The sequence below is a fragment of the Hylaeus volcanicus genome, chromosome 5 (genome assembly GCF_026283585.1).
Source record: "Hylaeus volcanicus isolate JK05 chromosome 5, UHH_iyHylVolc1.0_haploid, whole genome shotgun sequence".
NCBI lineage: Eukaryota > Metazoa > Arthropoda > Insecta > Hymenoptera > Colletidae > Hylaeus > Hylaeus volcanicus.
Genome location: NC_071980.1, coordinates 11,846,347 through 11,863,926, shown reverse-complemented (window position 1 = coordinate 11,863,926; position 17,580 = coordinate 11,846,347). Strand labels below are relative to the sequence as shown.

The 17,580-nt window shown below is 30.7% G+C and overlaps 3 protein-coding genes across 11 annotated transcripts; 2 read left to right on the top strand and 1 right to left on the bottom strand.

The window, feature by feature from the left end:
- Positions 1–1,762: 1,762 nt before the first annotated feature.
- Positions 1,763–10,035, top strand: LOC128877652 (centromere-associated protein E). 4 transcript variants are annotated; one of them, XM_054125152.1, is made up of 10 exons: positions 1,763–1,984; positions 3,743–3,859; positions 3,931–4,150; positions 4,328–4,627; positions 4,686–4,837; positions 4,964–5,119; positions 5,316–5,604; positions 5,675–5,803; positions 5,861–6,104; positions 8,416–10,035. In XM_054125152.1, exons 2-10 carry the CDS (start codon positions 3,792–3,794, stop codon positions 8,424–8,426), a joined length of 1,569 nt encoding a protein of 522 aa, XP_053981127.1. In that variant the 5' UTR covers positions 1,763–1,984; positions 3,743–3,791; the 3' UTR covers positions 8,427–10,035. The 4 variants fall into 4 exon arrangements, with proteins under 4 accessions (XP_053981127.1, XP_053981125.1, XP_053981124.1 ...); XM_054125150.1 differs by lacking the exon at positions 8,416–10,035 and adding an exon at positions 7,062–7,380; XM_054125151.1 differs by lacking the exon at positions 8,416–10,035 and adding an exon at positions 6,366–7,380 and having other exon boundaries at positions 1,764–1,984.
- Positions 8,794–13,288, bottom strand: LOC128877654 (UPF0047 protein YjbQ). Of its 6 annotated transcripts, none has more exons than XM_054125154.1 (5): positions 13,012–13,288; positions 12,791–12,922; positions 12,546–12,716; positions 11,799–11,935; positions 8,794–11,070 (listed from the first exon to the last, which is right to left on the bottom strand). In XM_054125154.1, coding segments are annotated over exons 2-5 (525 nt in total). In that variant the 5' UTR covers positions 12,792–12,922; positions 13,012–13,288; the 3' UTR covers positions 8,794–10,854. The 6 variants fall into 6 exon arrangements, with proteins under 6 accessions (XP_053981129.1, XP_053981130.1, XP_053981128.1 ...); XM_054125155.1 differs by having other exon boundaries at positions 12,791–12,919; XM_054125153.1 differs by having other exon boundaries at positions 12,791–13,288.
- Positions 13,289–13,934: 646 nt separating this feature from the next.
- LOC128876226 (U3 small nucleolar RNA-associated protein 14 homolog A) lies at positions 13,935–17,437 on the top strand. The gene is made up of 7 exons (XM_054122406.1): positions 13,935–14,219; positions 14,405–14,621; positions 14,745–15,041; positions 15,110–15,361; positions 15,472–15,796; positions 15,864–16,642; positions 16,717–17,437. The coding sequence occupies exons 1-7, from the start codon at positions 14,122–14,124 to the stop codon at positions 17,173–17,175; spliced, it is 2,427 nt and encodes an 808-aa protein (XP_053978381.1). The 5' UTR covers positions 13,935–14,121; the 3' UTR covers positions 17,176–17,437.
- Positions 17,438–17,580: the final 143 nt, after the last annotated feature.

Genomic DNA, 17,580 nt, shown 5'->3' with positions numbered 1-17,580 from the left:
ACGTGCATCGAAGCATCGACCTAGCGCGTAGCCTTCGCTACCGCGGCCGCTCCAACGGTCTACGCGCACTCTGATTGGTCGGGGTTTTCGCTTAATATCTCTTTAACGAAGCCCCATCCGACATTTTTGCAAAGGAAATTGTTGTTCAGAATCGTCTCAGCTACCCCCCATTTCCGGCTCCTCCCCGAGTTTTGGGACACCCTGTATATCATGTTGGTAAATTGTAAAAGCTCTTGAAATGCTGTTAATGATAACGAGACCATACAGTTTTGATACAATACATATTTTTCAGACACGATTAATGAGATTCTCTTATTAATAGTAATAATCGTTTGAACAGTACTTAATTAATCAGTAGTTTACTAATACGTAATGTCAATGGACAGACTGTTTAAACGATTACCATTCAGCTTCATGTCTGTGGCAGAATTTGAGATAAACCTTATCGATGAGTCCACCTAATAGATTCAAGATAAAGGACAGTGATATTGTGGTTCTATTTATATGAAACCACTTTAAATAAAACGTACATCCGATATCGCCTGAAGTGATAGTTTTGAATGCAAACGAAACTTTGTCGATCTTTTCTAGGTATAGTATGTAAGAAAGATTGTGGAATACTCAGGGCCAGCGTGACCTTTTGCGGAGCCGGGTTGAAAAATTTGTCGGGGCCTGGATTCACATTCAAATACTACACTTAAATTTTACAACGAAGAATTATTTATTTACCAATGCTGTTGCATATTATATATTTCTTGTAATATGAATATTAAATAATAATACTTTGATGATTTTTGTCACTCCTTTCAATTTAATCAGCGCTACTAAAAAAATTTCTTATATTTGTTAATGGTATCATCATTCTGTAAAAAGTTAATCAAAATCGGTGCCTTTTGATTCAGTAATTTTCGTAGACCGCGGGGCCTTTTAAAACGGGGGGCCGGGTTCCGGCGAACGCACTGAACCTGTCTTGCGCCGGCCCTGGTTTTGAATGCAAACGAAACTTTGTCGATCTTTTCTAGGTATAGTATATAAGAAAGATTGTGGAATACTTGATCTATGGCAGGATTCGACACTGTAGCAGTAATGGACATACGTGGGATATTTCCTTCGAGGAATTCCTTTTTGCGCATGCGTAAGCTGACGTCACAGCTACATGTCGTCTGCTACCATACATGTATCCGAACCGCCAGAGGAGGTGCATTTAAGGGGCCTGTGCAATTTTCCCGCGTTTTTAACGGACAAATTAAGTACAAGAGTGTAATATTAGGGAAAATAAAAAAAAAATGGATAATGAACCGCAGCCGTCCACGTTACGAATCATCGAGGAAAAGAAGAGAACATTATATTTTGTTCCTTACTGGGATCCAATGGTACCCTAAATTCTAAGTAAGTGTATACAGCAGTGAGGACTGCAACGCTCGCTCCAATGCGCATGATCAGGAAAAATCCCACGAATGTCCATCACTGCACTGTAGTGTAGGGCAACATGGTTGGGGCTCCTCCCACTCGTGGTACTGCCCTGCTATCCACTGCGGTCCTCCCCTCCACAAGGCCGCCTCTCCGTATTCTCTCACTCTGTTCCTAACGCTTCGCGGAACTATCGCAGTCAGTGCTGGTCAGTGCTAGGAGCAGCGGGGAAGCGGACTAGTATAAAAGTGGGGGAAGTCGCTCAGTGCTGGCTTGCTCCATGAAGCAAGCGTGTCGAACCTTGCTTTATGGAACGAACTGTAAGTACAGATCACTGAACTATACCAATAGTTCAATGATACAGCTCGCAGATGCACTTTATTAGTACCCAAAGCGTCCGCTGCTCGTCGCTGCATAGAACGATATACTTTAAGTTTAGTTTTTTAAAAATCCAAATGTGTACTTCGCTAATGATACGACACACAACAGTTCAACGTTGATCGAATAAGGAAACAGAACGTCTTATACATGATTCATTTTTACACAAAGGAATAGAATACAATTATTATTTCGCGTAAGTAAAAGCCAGTACTGTCTTCACTTATTTCAATTTCCATTGATGATACAAATTTATTTAATTGTTTCTCGATTATACGATTTTTGTCAGAAATTGATTTCCAGTTGATATCGTTAATGTTTATAAGAACGAATATTAAAGAATTCCCTTGTATATTTCGTCGAAATACATTGTTTTAATGTCTCGTTAAACTTCACAATTTTGTTTTTTTTATTCTTTACAATGAAAACGTAACGCGGTCTTTAAATAGTTTAATTCTGAAACGTGATGTGTAATTAAAATATATAAAAGAGAGCTTTCGATTTTGTGTATTGTTTAATATAATTCGATTTACTTTGTATAAACTCTTCGATTCTGTTTAAAATGGTGGTCCAAGTACAGTGTTAATAATTATGCCAGGGAATGATAGATTAGAGGTACTTAAAGTATGATAATACGTGTTTTGTAATATGCTTAATATTTACGAATATTCAATTGTTTGTCTGGACAAAATTTAGCGTTTGAAACAATCGTTAATTACAACGTTGTGAGAAGACAAAGAGACCATAACAAGACACATATTCATAATAATTACACATAAAACATGAAATAAATATAAAAATAATTTTATATGCACTCTAATGTTTCCAATGAGACAATTATACGTTAAGGTTTAATATTCATTTTATATAAACAAATGACACTCGTACTTGCATGTAAATTTTAATTTGAACTATTAGTTTGTTTTTTTGTTTTAAATATTGTTTAAAATTTCCTATAAGATGATATCATCAAATTAAAAAGAAAGAAATATTGCAAAAAATGTATGACATATATGTAGTATACATGTACAAACACATAGAAAATTTTATAATTGAAGTACAACAAAATTTGTTTAAAAAATAGTATTTGAATTCACTTATTTGTATTTAAAGTAGCCTCTAATTATAAGTTCAATTAATTTCACTCCTAATGGTATCTAAACTAATAGTTCATGAATGTTAATCTATTTCATTGATGAATAAAGTATTTCATTTTTAAATACCCATAACTATATATACAAGTTTGTTAACGCTAATAAGATAAATCAATTGCACTTGAAATAGATGGTTTACATGGACCATATGGCTCCATTAGACGGCTCTTGATGTGCATCTGTAGATCTATAAATAGCTAAAATTTGAACTCTCTTTGTGACGTACTGTGTAGTGAAAAGCTTTAAGTATTTTCATTGAAACATAATAGTAAAATATGTCCAAATTCTATTAAATGTAAGAATATGATGACAATATAATAGAAATAATTAAAATACATTTATCCTGCTTTATCTATTTTTCTACTTGTATATATAACAAATAATAATTTTACTGTCTCTTTCTCTCTTCATCCCCCACTCCTTTCAATTACATACACATAATTCAATGTAATTAATAGTATAAGATGTAAAGATAGTATAACACAACAAAATTATTAATTATTATTTAATTGTTAAAATAGAATGTTCTTGCTCATAGAGTTTGTAAGTTTTAATTATTACTGTAATTTATCAACAAAGATGCTTTTACTCATCAAAGAGTCATCAGCTATGACCTCTTTGCTTCTTATCTCAATAACAACATATTCAATTAATTGGCCAAAGGAAGCATTCCACTCATTTTAAAGACATAGCATCTACTTTGGTAGTTACAGCGATGATATAGTTCTCTTACAATCAATTTAAAGGTAAATTAAATTTGGGTAATGTTGTAGAATAAAATTAATTCCTTTTTATTTCAGATATTTTTTCCTGTTCATTACTGGCCATACTTGAGACCATATTCGAAAAATGAAGTATATTTTAATACTACTTTTGCAGCTACTTTGTATCAATTTTTCTAGTACTAGAGAGATTACGTAAGTTTTCCATCGCTATTTCATTTTTACGACCAGAATTTTGCTAATTAAAAATACAATTTCCTTTTTAGACACGAAGATATCAAAGATGCAATGTTAAGTTTAGTACATATGATGCGCGAGAATACTGAAAAATTAGAGCGTCACGAAGCACGAGAACGTCAATTGGGTGAACAATTAAAAAAAACAATAACTGCCATGACAAAACGCATGTCAACAGTCGATACCTTAAAATCACAACTAACAAAACTCGACGAGAAAGTAACTGGAATTGAACAATTGATTTCCCAGGTATTTTTTCGAATTAATAGAACATCGTACTAATTAAAAACCAGTTAAAGTTTGCGAACATAATTTGTAGCATAAACAGCAGTTGATTTTATAATGTTTCTTATGTAAAATTACGTTCTTTAATATTTAATAGAATTAGATAATAAACAATAATATTAAAATGGTTTTTTTTTTCAGAGAGATGAACGAGAAAGAATACAAATGCAGAAAACTGTTGATGCATTAGAAGATTTAGAAAGTCGTTTGGAAGGATGGCTTACGGATATTGAAAATAAAGTATCGGAAGTAAATGCTCGATCAGACACTGCGGTACCTTCTATTGGCACTGTCTCTCCTATTGTCGCCCAACTAAACAAAACCGAATCAATGTTAATGGATAGGATTTCCAAAGCAGAGTCAACTTTTAAATCCGAGGCAGTAAAATTAAAAGAAACTGCTAATGCTCAAACTGGAGTAACAAAAGCATTATTGACAGAGGTAAACATATTTTTTCAATTTAAAATTAATAAACATGTTAAAATTAAATATTCTATAGATCCAGGATGCCGGTTCAAGAATTGGCGAACTAGAGGTTCATATCAAACCACACCTCGATATGATTTCTAATATTACTCAGTACACGAAAATGCTACCTCCTATACAAAAACTTTTAGAAAATACTACCAATCAAATTAGAGAATTACCAAGGTACGTTGGTATTATTATTTATTGATGATTTTAAAAATTACAACGACCGTACGATACCTATCGATGTTACAAATTTCTTACATTTTATAAATATAACTCTTTGTTAATTAAATCTTTGTTAATTAGGATTAGTGAAATTCAAACTCTTCACAATGAAACTCAAACACTTTTACAAGAAAGCAAACATGTTTTAAAAGATGTTGTTACGCGAGGAATCAATGACATCGAAAATAAATTAATAGAGACTAGAAATGAATCTAAAGACACAGTAGGAGCTTTGAGGTAACATTATTGTATAACTATATATCCTTAACAACAAATAATACTGCAAATTTTAATTGTGTCTAAAGCAGAAAGTAGTCTATTTACGATATTTCTATATGTGTAGTCTTATAGGAATATTATAAATAAACTAACGATTTAAAAGAAAACTAATAATAATAATAACAATACCTTATTGAGTATTCTGAGATTTTAGAATGGACTTGGCAAATAACGCGGAACGTGTAAATCAAGAATTACATGATCTTGAAAAGGGTCAATCCGTAATGGTCTCGATGGCTGATCATGTTTTAGATACGAAAAAAAGAGTCGAATACGGAGTACATCAAATTCTTTTAGAAGTAGGAGATTTAGTGAAAGCGCAAGGTATAAATATCAATAACACTTTAAATCAAAGATTCGATGGAATATCAAATGACATAATGGACAATCAGAATGGAGCTTTGGCAAATTTGACCACGAAAATGGAACAGGAAATGAACCAGGTAATCATTCAACGTTAACTCTTTTACATAATCAATTTCTAAACATTTGGTAAAATTTATTTTGTAAAAGGTATGGAGGCAAATAAATGTCATGTATCAGCAAATGACAGAAAGTGCTAAAGCATTAGATAAATTACACAAACAAAACGAAGAATATGTTAATGGTACAACTTCTACCATGGGTGGGATGGAAACTAAGGTAATTATTAAACTTAAGTGAAATTAAACGTATTACAGTGATTATTTACACGTGTAGGTGGGCGAAATAACAAAACGAATGACGGAAGTCGACGAGAACTTAAATTATCTCTTGGGGCGACTCTCACTAGTGACACAAGAATTTAATCAAATCAAAACAGGATTAGGTACCGCGTTAGATAATATTAAAGCATCGTTCAGAGAGGTGCAAGACAGAGCGAATGATTTAAGAGATCCAGGACCACATCCGATACCTGAAAATTATAAAGAATTTAATGAGTCTGATAATAGTAAGCCAGATGGTAAGCCTTTGCCAGAAATTGCCAATCATATTTTTAACCTTCCATCTAACTAAACTTATATTTTTCTACAATAACACTTGTAGATCCACCTCGAATGTAATATGAAAATGTCGTTCTTACTCTTTATTAATACACAATTCATTTTTACGATATTTTCATTTTCCTTGTTTTTCAACGAACGTATATAATTTTATCGAAATATATTTATAATAGATCTGATGTGCAGCGATGATCATTTAAAAAAAAAAATATTTGTTTTAGTTGTGAAAATAAAGTAAAGCAATATCAATCTCATATCAAGGATCTTATTATCTTATCGAGGAAGATTACATAATCTACACGAATAGTGTAGTAACGATCATTGCAATTTATATATAATCATAATATATTTTTTTCGAAGTATTTTACTTAAACATACGTATTAAACATTGTAACATTTTAATTCTATCAATGTTAAGATTTTTAAATAAAGTCTACGGCAATCGTTTCGAAGTGGAAGATAATGATAGCATTGATGAAAGTTTGGTACATATAAAATTTATGTAAATGTAATAAGTTTGGATCGATACATTTTCATACTGTCATGCCATACAAATATCTATTAAGTTCTTCGATCCAAAAAGAAAATATGGAAGAAAATGTGTAAAATATTACATTGTAAGTGTCGAAACTACGGTTCTGAAAGCAATGTTAATAGATAGATTTCCGCATAGATTTAATGACCATCATATGTATTATGAGTATAATGCTTTATAAACATGTATTGCTTATTACAATGATTGCTATATGTTATATATCATATTGGTACATTGTAAAGACTGTTGAAATGCTGTTAACGATAACGAGATCGCAGCGTTTTAATACAATATATTTTTCACCGTGTTTTTATATTTAAATCACACATTAATGGACTGTCATCTGTCATGCAATACAATATGAAAGTGATTTGTATTTCAGGATACATATCATTTAGTAAAAGACTAGATAACAATTGAAATATAAAAGTGCAATATTTTAACAAACTGGATACGAGTACTTACAAATTTATTATTGCCTGTTATATTTTTTCTTTACAAAAAATATAATTATTAATGTGACACATTATGGATAAGTGCCATCTCGTAAAGACTTAGAAATCAAATTTTTATAAACTTTTTCAAATGTAAAAAAATCGCATTATTATAGTACTAGTGGTGCTAATACCAATAAGATTTTTAATGTTAGTAATATCAATATTGTTAGATACTGTTTATACTAATAAATATAGAGACTTCAATGTGTTGACTATGCAATGAAACAGCAATCTGGTAACCTGTACTTAATCCTCTAAACCCAAGGTAGATTTTCACAGAATTCTTCGATTCTAATCTTTTTATTCTTGGCTGTCGAATCGAACCCACATTTAAGATTTAATTTTATAAAAATTGAACGGGAAGGGAAACACTTGAAGGATGATTCTGTCAATATTGTGCAAATAAAGAATTCTTATCTACAAGGTACAACTTCATTAATGCAAATTAATACTCTGATATTTATAGTTACAAGCAAATAAGTTGGCACATAAAGTATAGTAAACAGAAGAAATTAAAGTCATATTAACGATCAGATGCATAATCATATATTTTGTTCTTTCATATTGTGAAGTTCTTTTCAAGTAGCATAATTATCTACCATGATTCTTATTTTATACAAACAATCTTATCTGTCTATGTTTTAAAGATAATATACAACATTTGCAATTAAATTTCGTTACACTGGCTCATATATATATATATATATATGATATTCTCATTATTTTTTTGTTTAAATATCATTTAATATGTACAATTAGTAACATTAAATTTATATGTAGCAGTACTCAACACGTACATGTGATCCTTTCTAACATATTAAATTTTTATTATTTAATGATGCAGGTCCACTATATCCAGCTAAATAAAAATTAATGGAATCTTATTTAGAAGTTTGTATAAGTATTGAATAACTTAATTAATAAATTAGAAAACTGTGATTATTTTAAACGTTACACAGTATCTTAGTACAAATGTGTCAGATTGGTAGCTGAATATTTAGATATAATGCAATTTCAAATTGTTTTGAAACATTAAATTTAAACTTTGTCGTTGTTGCTTACACTAAGTTATAATAAAGAAGTTTATTAAATGATAAAAGGATTTTGTAATGTCTAAATAAATTGTAAAGTAGTATTAAAAATCAAAAAGTATGAAATATTTATAGGAAATATTTTGCACAAAACTATATTACATTTTAACATTTCTTGTCAATATTTTCATTAAACCATTCATTACAGGTATGATTTAATAATATTTAATCTTACATTACACATGGGATAAAATATGGATATTGTCAAAAGACACTAGATTAATGAGTACAGCATTTGACTTTTATACAGATAGGAAAAAGATTAAGAAACGTTGGAACAACTTTGCAGATTGTACACACAATTATATTACATCAACATTTTTTTAACATCGTTTGTTGGAATAATGTACGAAAATTTTTTTCTCAAAAAATGAGAAACCATACCAAATTAGTATGTCGTATGTATAAATAAAAAATAACATTATAAGTATCACTTATAATTTATGCGTTATCTTCTTATAGAATCTTAGTTTCGATTAATTTGCCAGTATATGTTGTTAATTTCTTACAAATCACATGATAAATATAAGGTTTAAATTTTCTTTATTTCATAATTTCAGCTAATGAATTAAATGTTTATAAATTGTCAAACTTGTAATTTTTTTTATAATAATAACGGTTACATGACAATTGTTAATCATGCGTCTAACGTAATACGAACAATTCTCATCGCAGGCTCAAAACAAATATATATTATTTATATAAATTATTGATGTATGTTGGTAGATTTGAATTTTAAAAAATTACAAAAGTACATTAAAAAAGCACTAGTTGCATTTCCATCAGTATTTAAAATAAGGTATTATCATACTAAGTCTAATGAAAGATTAATGAAATTTTATTGAAAAATTAAATATGAGTTCTAATTATTTTATAAATGTTTAAGATGGGATTAAATATATTTATGTATCGTTAAATTGTAAAATGTATCGTAATAGTGTTCACGGTAATTGCCTTGCAATTATGATATTTTACCAATTATCTAATTTATAAAATGAATTTGGTATGCAAGTAGATAACTAGAAAATTGTTATTACATATATATGTTAATTACAAGATAAAGTATCAACTATTTTTTAAATCAAGTGTTATAATAATGTTCATTATGCTCATATTTTTTACATATTCGATAGCCTTTGTGATTAGACATGAAAAATTTGCACGTGAGTTTTTATCGTTTCTTAAATTTGGAATATTAGCAAAGCGTATCAATCTGATCCATGATTCTCATTATGGATAAAAGAAACTTATAATTTGCTACAAATTTATAATCTTGATTATTATAATTTTCGATAATGCTACATTTTTGAGCTGTTAATTTTTAAGCTATACGAGCTGCATTGGATACTTTACATTAAAGCACATCCATTAATCATAATGGACGACAGTTTATGCTACTTATGAGAAAGATTAACAACTAACATCAACTGTTTACTTAACAGTATATATTAGATACGTCAACAAGCTCCCGTGATAAGCTTTGGTTATTTAATAACATTATAAATAATTTTTATTACAACTCTTTGCAGTGCTAGATCCCTAGATGACATTTCACATATTTCGATTAGATTAATAAAAATTTCTATATTACATTTTTTTGTATTAGTAAATACCTATCGATGTAATAATTCTAACTCATTATTTGCATAATTTGACGAATTTCTTAACTGACTTCTACTTTCATACTGATTTGCCCACATGTTCAACCTATTATTATATCTTATGTAAATATCTCTAGTAGAAATATATTAGCACAGCAAAGAAGTGTCGATTATAATCTATGTACACCCCCAATGCAATGGAAACGTCATTAGAAATGCCTACCCTATGATAAGCAGTGAGTTAGAAAGTTTTAACATATTGCACATACTCCAGCTGAGACTTCCTTACATATCGTAAAAAATAATGCAAGTACTCTGCTGAGCATTTATTAATGCCATTATCTTCATTAATCATTTTTTTTTTTACAAAAGGATTTCTTAAATAAAGCTATGTAATTAAATTCGGAGTATTGGACGCATCATATCGGAATGCATTAAATTAATTTTGTCTAAGAGCAATGTAGAAGAGTGCTGGATACTTGCACTAATTCGTTTTTCATCTTTCTGGGTGCATACGATATACACTTGCCTTGGCAGTTTGCAACTACTTAATAACGTTATATTTAATGAACCACGTCTCTTGACCACTGCTGTTAACTTAATTTCGAATACGTACCTCATTGCAGTCTAAACAAAACCACCAAATGTAAATTTATTATTTATTTATAGGTCTATTAAAATACAAATGAACGTATTATTTCTATACACGGATATGAGAATTTATAATAAATATTGTCAATAGTGTTTATTACCTCTAAAAATTATTTATCGACAAAACGACTAAATTCCATAATATAAATGAATATTGTAATTAGGTCCACAATATAAAGATGTATATTTACGTGTATACTTTTAAAGTATCCATACACTCTTTTTTTTAATTATACTCTTAGAATATGACTAAAATTAAGCAGCTGCTAGCTCGAATAGTTGGATGTAGATATGCCCAGTTGACGTTTGCTACGCCGTTGGGGGTGTGAGTGGTCCTAGCTGCTAGTAGAAGCGATAGGACTAACAGGACTCAAAGGACTACTCGCAGGATCCCTGAGACAACCAGTCAATGTTATAGCTACTTTGCGACTTCCAGCATCGTTACGGTGTTCGCACAGCCAAATCCCTTGCCATGCTCCCAAGGTTAATTTGCCATCGGTAATTGGAATACTCAACGAAGAACCCAGAAAACATGCTTTTACATGTGCTGGCTATAAATAATGCGATTATGAAAAAAACTATATAACTTTATAATAATTTATATATAAAAATTTATATTGTAGACAAAATCTGATTCTTTTACAACAAACATAATATTTAATGAAAAAAGAAAGAAGGTAAATTTAATATTTATTATATCTAAGTGCATTACTATTTAATGCACTATATAATACAAATAATATGATAGAAAATAGTAAATTCAAAACAAAATTCAGATAATATATTGGTATAATTTTCTTGATCTAAAATTTAGGAATTGATATACTCGTTAAATGAGATAAATCTTTGGTTAGATTTTCAATTATCTTGAATACCATAATATAGAGTTAACTGCTACAAGCGTATTAAATTTTTCAGTTATGTAACAGGTCAACATAGACATTAGGTTCATGAATATCACATGATGGGTCAATGTCAGTTACATATAATGCGAATAGATTTCAAACAGCTTACACTAATACAAGAAAAACATATATATCTACAGTTACAAAACTTCAATGGTTAATATATTTATAATAGATACTTAAGCTGCATTTTTTTCTATTAAAAATATTCTTGACACCTTCCTTGGATTAGTAAAATATTTCCCTAGAGGAGTAAGCCCTCTTTTAAACAGTTATCAATTTAATGACATGAAGATTTTTAAATAATTGTGTACTCTTGCAGAAACGCAAGTATTACGCATTTCAATAACTATAGATACAATTCGTGAACTTACCATATCGTCTGGTCCTTCGCAACTGTGTCTATAGGCCAAACCTTCAGGAACTATTTTATTAAGCATCATTTCCACATCGTCTCTAACATCTGGATCCCAATTTTCATTTAACGCTAAACTTGCTGAGGTGTGAAGAACTGAAAATCACAAATGAATACCTAAAAAACTTTTCTTATTATTCTTGTATAAATTTTAATATTTTTAAAATTCTATGAGGAAAAGTCTATTTAATAATTCAAACTAAAAATGGATTATTAATTATATATAATGATAGATTATATAATGATAGAAATTAACTTTAATAATTGAATAAGTAATCAGAATAATCTTCTTTGTTTCCTATTGCATAAGTGTACATGCATGCTTTAAAAACTATTTGTCGTGAAAGTCTGTCTTTCATTTATTAGGTAAGACACAATGACACCGGTTTAAGTATCTTATAGCAAACATGGGAGTTTAAATTAATAAAAATTAAAAGGGATGGGACAACAAGTGTTTATTGTTTTAATTTTGTATGTATACGTTGTGTGCGTCGCGCGTGTGTGCTATAAACCAAGCTCTTGTTTAATGAATTGGTTATAAACACAAGCATACTTTATATAAGTACACTAAGCGATCCTAACGTCCTTAATTATGTTAAGCAAGGAAATAAAGAAAATATAATAAAACACTTTGATATCTAAACTTGGATATTACCATTTTGAAACAGCGCTTCGTAATATATTTCATAACGTAAGATTCACTCACTTTGTATGTGACAAATTCCAACAGAAAATTCGCAGAGTTCTGGGATTCTTCTTAATATTTCTTCGGTAACGTGGTGGATACCTCGACGCTGTGGCCTTAGGTTAATTTTCGTTTGAAACCATGCAGAACCAATTTGAATTTTTCTATTTGACGAGGCCATGATATGATGCACTGTAGATATTACACGTTTAACTAGAGTTTCGAATGAAATGTCTCGCAAAGCGAATATTAGGGAAAAAATCTACTTCGAGGAAAAAAAGTCACGAGAACACGGTCCACTCCATCGAATATGGTATACGTCTACTATCTTCGCCTCTTACCGGCTACAAGACGTATGGATTTAACCACATCTTTTCAAGATTGTCTAATTGCATCTGCTATATTCCGTATTCGTAAAAAGGTTATGAGAAATAATGATTGACTCAACGTGCACATACGTATCGAGTTTACATACATGTACGCTCACCTTCATTTACACGAAATATGTATCACTATTAGTATCACGTACGCATACTAATAGTGAGTGAACGTGATAAAATTATTCGACAATGGATCATCGTATCACTAAAAGGTTCAGATCTCTCGAGAAACGTTCTGGTTGGTAGAGGTTTAACAATAGCGTGTCATATTGCTCGGAATATTAAATGCCAGAGAACAAATAAATCGAATAAGTAATCCAAACAATAATGTGAGCTTTCGGTAATGGTACGCATAGACAAAGGATCGCTAACGTAGGTGGGTATCTCTTTTCATTTTTCTGGGTCATTCTGCAGCGCCACTGGCGATCCACACCAAAACGAAACGAGAACTTACTACAAAGCTCAACTCAGCGCAGCTATACTGATCTACAGGGTGTCCGAAAACTCGCGTAGGAGCCGGAAATGGGGGGTAGCTGAGACGATTCTCAACAATAATTTCCTTTGCAAAAATGTCGGATGGGGCTTTATTTTTGAATTATTAACGATAAACACCGACCAATCACAAGGCCCGATTAGCGCGCGATCACCCGCGAGAAAATAAGCTCGAGCCAGGATTGGCTGGTTGCGCCAGGTCGCTGGCAGCTGGCTGAGCGCGCGCTAATCGGGTGCTAATCGGGCCCTGTGATTGGTCGGTGTTTTTCGTTAATAATTCAAAAACGAAGCCTCATCCAACATTTTTGCAAAGGAAATTATTGTTGAGAATCGTCTCAGCTACCATTTCCGGCTTTTACGCGAGTTTTGGGACACCCTGTATGCATCATCCAAATAGAATAAACTTTGTAAACAAAACGATGTGACAATCGCAAACGCAATTGGATCTTGAGTATCACGTAATTCTGATTGTACAGTTTCGTTCTTGGTAAACTACACAGTCATCCCTATTCATTCTATAAATTATATATTCTATATATTAAATTACATACAATAGAAGATAATTAGATAACACATTGAATAACTAAATTGATCCTCTGTATTACAAGCCATCCATTGTATACGTACACGCACGTTCTATTTCTACATGTTTTACTATTTTATGGTCGAACACTATCCTCGTTCTTTCATGAAACACGCGTTATATTTTTAATATAAATAAGACGATGAGTGATACAGAATTTTTGGACGATACAGAACAAGATGTATCAGAGTCTCATTCTAAGCTTCTCGATGCTGTATCGCAACTCGATAAGGGCCAAAGGTAAATAAAAGTATCATTCAACTGTGACTGGAGAACATAACCTCTACTTTTTAGTGTTTGTTGTATATATTATAAGGGATATATATATATATATATAATCTCTTAATTAAAGAAATATGAACTAGATTGTGAAAGATTTGTCTTTCTTTTTCGAGTATTACTAATATTTACAATTTTCTTTTCAGGGTAAAAAGAGCAGAAAGAAGCGAACCTACTTTGGAAGTGTCAGAATTTCATTTAGTGAAAAGTGGGATATCTGATCAGGATGCAGTTCTTATAAAGGATTTGGCGAAAAGTTTAGGTAAAAAGGGACATCATGTCGAAATTACTAGGAATTTGGAATCCGCGAGGAAGAAAGCGAATGTACTACAAAAACCATTGGAGAAACCTGCTGCAGAGAGAGTAAGACGTTCTTTTACATTGTATTCCAATTATAGATTTGTAAATCTATGCAATTGAATAGAAATATTAGAAACAGTGTTTAAGAGTACAGATATTTTAACGTAGATGTTAATTTCCTTTCAGATAAAAAGGATAGTTGGTTTTGAAAATACAAAGAAAGAACTTAAAAAATGGAATGCTATTATAACAAAAAACAGAACATCGGAATCGCTTCGATTTCCTATGAATCAGTCGTCGATGCGGTTGGAGCCATCCAAACAATTCGTGAAAAGATTCAGAATTCAGTCAGAATTAGAAAAAGAACTAGCCGCGTTAGAACCGCAGAAAGAGAATATCGAGCAAAAAGCTGATGAATTCTCATTAACATTGGAAGAGATTGCTATGAAAAGAAAAGAAGCCGCGAGAATTAGAGCGCAACAAGTTTGTATTAAATCATGAAAATATTTTGTTAAATATATATATGCATGTGTAATTCTATTCATTTTTAGTCTTACAGAGAAGCAAAGTCTCGACGTCAAGGCAAAATTAAGAGTAAGAAATTTCATCGCGTTCAAAAGAAAGAACGAATAAAACTGCAATTGAAAGAGTTTGAGGAATTACAAAAAACTGATCCTGAAGCAGCATTGGAGAAGCTTGAACAATTGGATAAAAGTAGAGCAGAAGAACGGATGTCGTTAAGACATAAAAGTACAGGAAAATGGGCTAAATCCAAGCAAATTAGAGCAAAGTACGATAAAGATGTAAGTCTGTTATACGTACTGAAAGAGGCTGAAAATAATTTATCTGTCCAATTAAATAAAGTAACAAGGAATTCCACAAAAATGTCTATAACATTCTTTTCCATTATTAGACTCGTCAAGAACTTGCGCAACAGTTGTCAGTTAGTCGAGAATTAACGCAAAAGTTAAGAAAACCAGATGATAATGAAATGGACAACGAAGATGAGAGTCCTATGCAGCCCATACTTGATGATAAGGAAAATCCATGGGTGAATAATTCTAAAACAGAAACGGAAATAGATGAATTTGTTAAGAGTTACCGTAAATATTGGGATAAACAAAATAGCAAATTAAAAAGTCAGGAACCTAATGTTAATAAAAATGATGAAGATAAAACTGAAACTAAAAAAGCAAAACTTTCAGCGAAGAATGTAAACAATCTTACTACTTTTGAAGGTATATTTTAATAATTATCTATTTAATAAAAGCTACAAAATGTGTCATTTAATTTTTTTCGTTACAGACAAAGCTGCTACCGAAATAAAATTTTCTGAAACTCGAAGTAATGAAAATGATGTAAAGCCAGAGAAATCAAACGACGAAAATATAATACAAAATTTACATAATGTAATCACAAAAAGAAAAATATCAGATAATAATACAAAATTGAATAAAAAAGTCAAGTTACAAAAGAAAGATTTACGTAATATTACTGCCACTAGTACTTGGAATGTGGAACCTGTAGAAAATGATAACGTTCAAGAAGCATTTCACTCTTCAACGTTGAACATTTTAAGTCATGAAAAAATGGATAACATGTTCGATGTTATGGAAGAAAAAATACAAAATAAAGTTAAATCAAAACTTGAACGTATTACGCAAGATTATAGTAAGAAATTAAAAAAACATGAAATTAAAAAATCTTTCGAGTTCGAACAAGACGATTTCGATGGGCTTGAAATTCAAGCTAAAAATCGGAAACCTATCATAGATTCGTCTTTACACGAAAGTGTCAATGAACATAATTTGGAATCAGATATCGGATTAGAAAATGCCAAAAACATGGAGTATCGTAATACTCTCTCTGTAAATAAGCCAAATAGGTCTACAGCTGAAATAGATCCTGATAAATATATAAATGTAAAACCCAAGCAACTAAATACTGATTTTCCAACAGACGTCGTTAGAGGGGACGATGTTTTAGATGATAGTGAAAATGAAGATGAAAAACATAATGTAATAAGCGAAGCGTTTGCTGACGATGATGTGGTCGAACAGTTTCAAAAAGAAAAGCAGGAGGAGGTATTTAGAAATATTTATCTTATAATAAGTTATTTATTGATTTCTTTGTAATATTACGCAAAATGTATGTACAGGTAGAGAAGTTTCAACCCAAGGATATAGATTTAAGTTTACCAGGATGGGGTTATTGGGGTGGAAAAAATATTAAGGTATCGAAACGTAAAAAAGAACGTTTTATTTTAAAGTTCCCGAAAGATTTGCCCCGTAAAGATGAGAATAAAGGAGAAGTAATAATATTCGAAGACGGTAATACTAGATTAAAAGAACATCAAGTCACCGAATTGCCATATCCATTTACAAGTGTCAAAGACTATGAAGCTAGTCTCAGGATGCCGATAGGTAGAAATTTCGTACCTGAAAATGCTCATAGAAAATTAATCGAGCCTTCGGTTAAAACAAGCATGGGGAAAATTATCGAACCAATGAGTGAGGACGTCTTAGTGAATCAAGAGCGAAAGAAGCAGCAGAGTATTATTAAAAAGAAAAAGAATAAAATAATAAAAAATAGAAAGACTAAAATAAATAATAAATAAAATAGAATATTTCATACTAGAAAATAACCGTGTACAAATTTCTGTGTAATATAAAATTTTTAAATTTATTTTTCAAATGTTTCGTCTTATGAACAATATGTATGTAATATAATGTTTCGTTACTTTATTTCATGAATTTTTGTTGTTTCAGAAAGTTGATTCTGGAAATCTAAAATGATAGGTTAAATTTAAGAGCTCACGAGTAACAGAATATGGTAAAAGATTAATTGTAAATAAGAACAAATTATAATAGTATAACTCATATGCAGCGAATTTTGTGCTGTGTGAATTTTTTACATTTTATTATATCGATGACGTAAATTATTTAACATCGTACAAGAAAACATTCCAAATTTAGTTGATTTCGAATAATATCTGTATAATGTGCGCATGTGCTAAAGATGG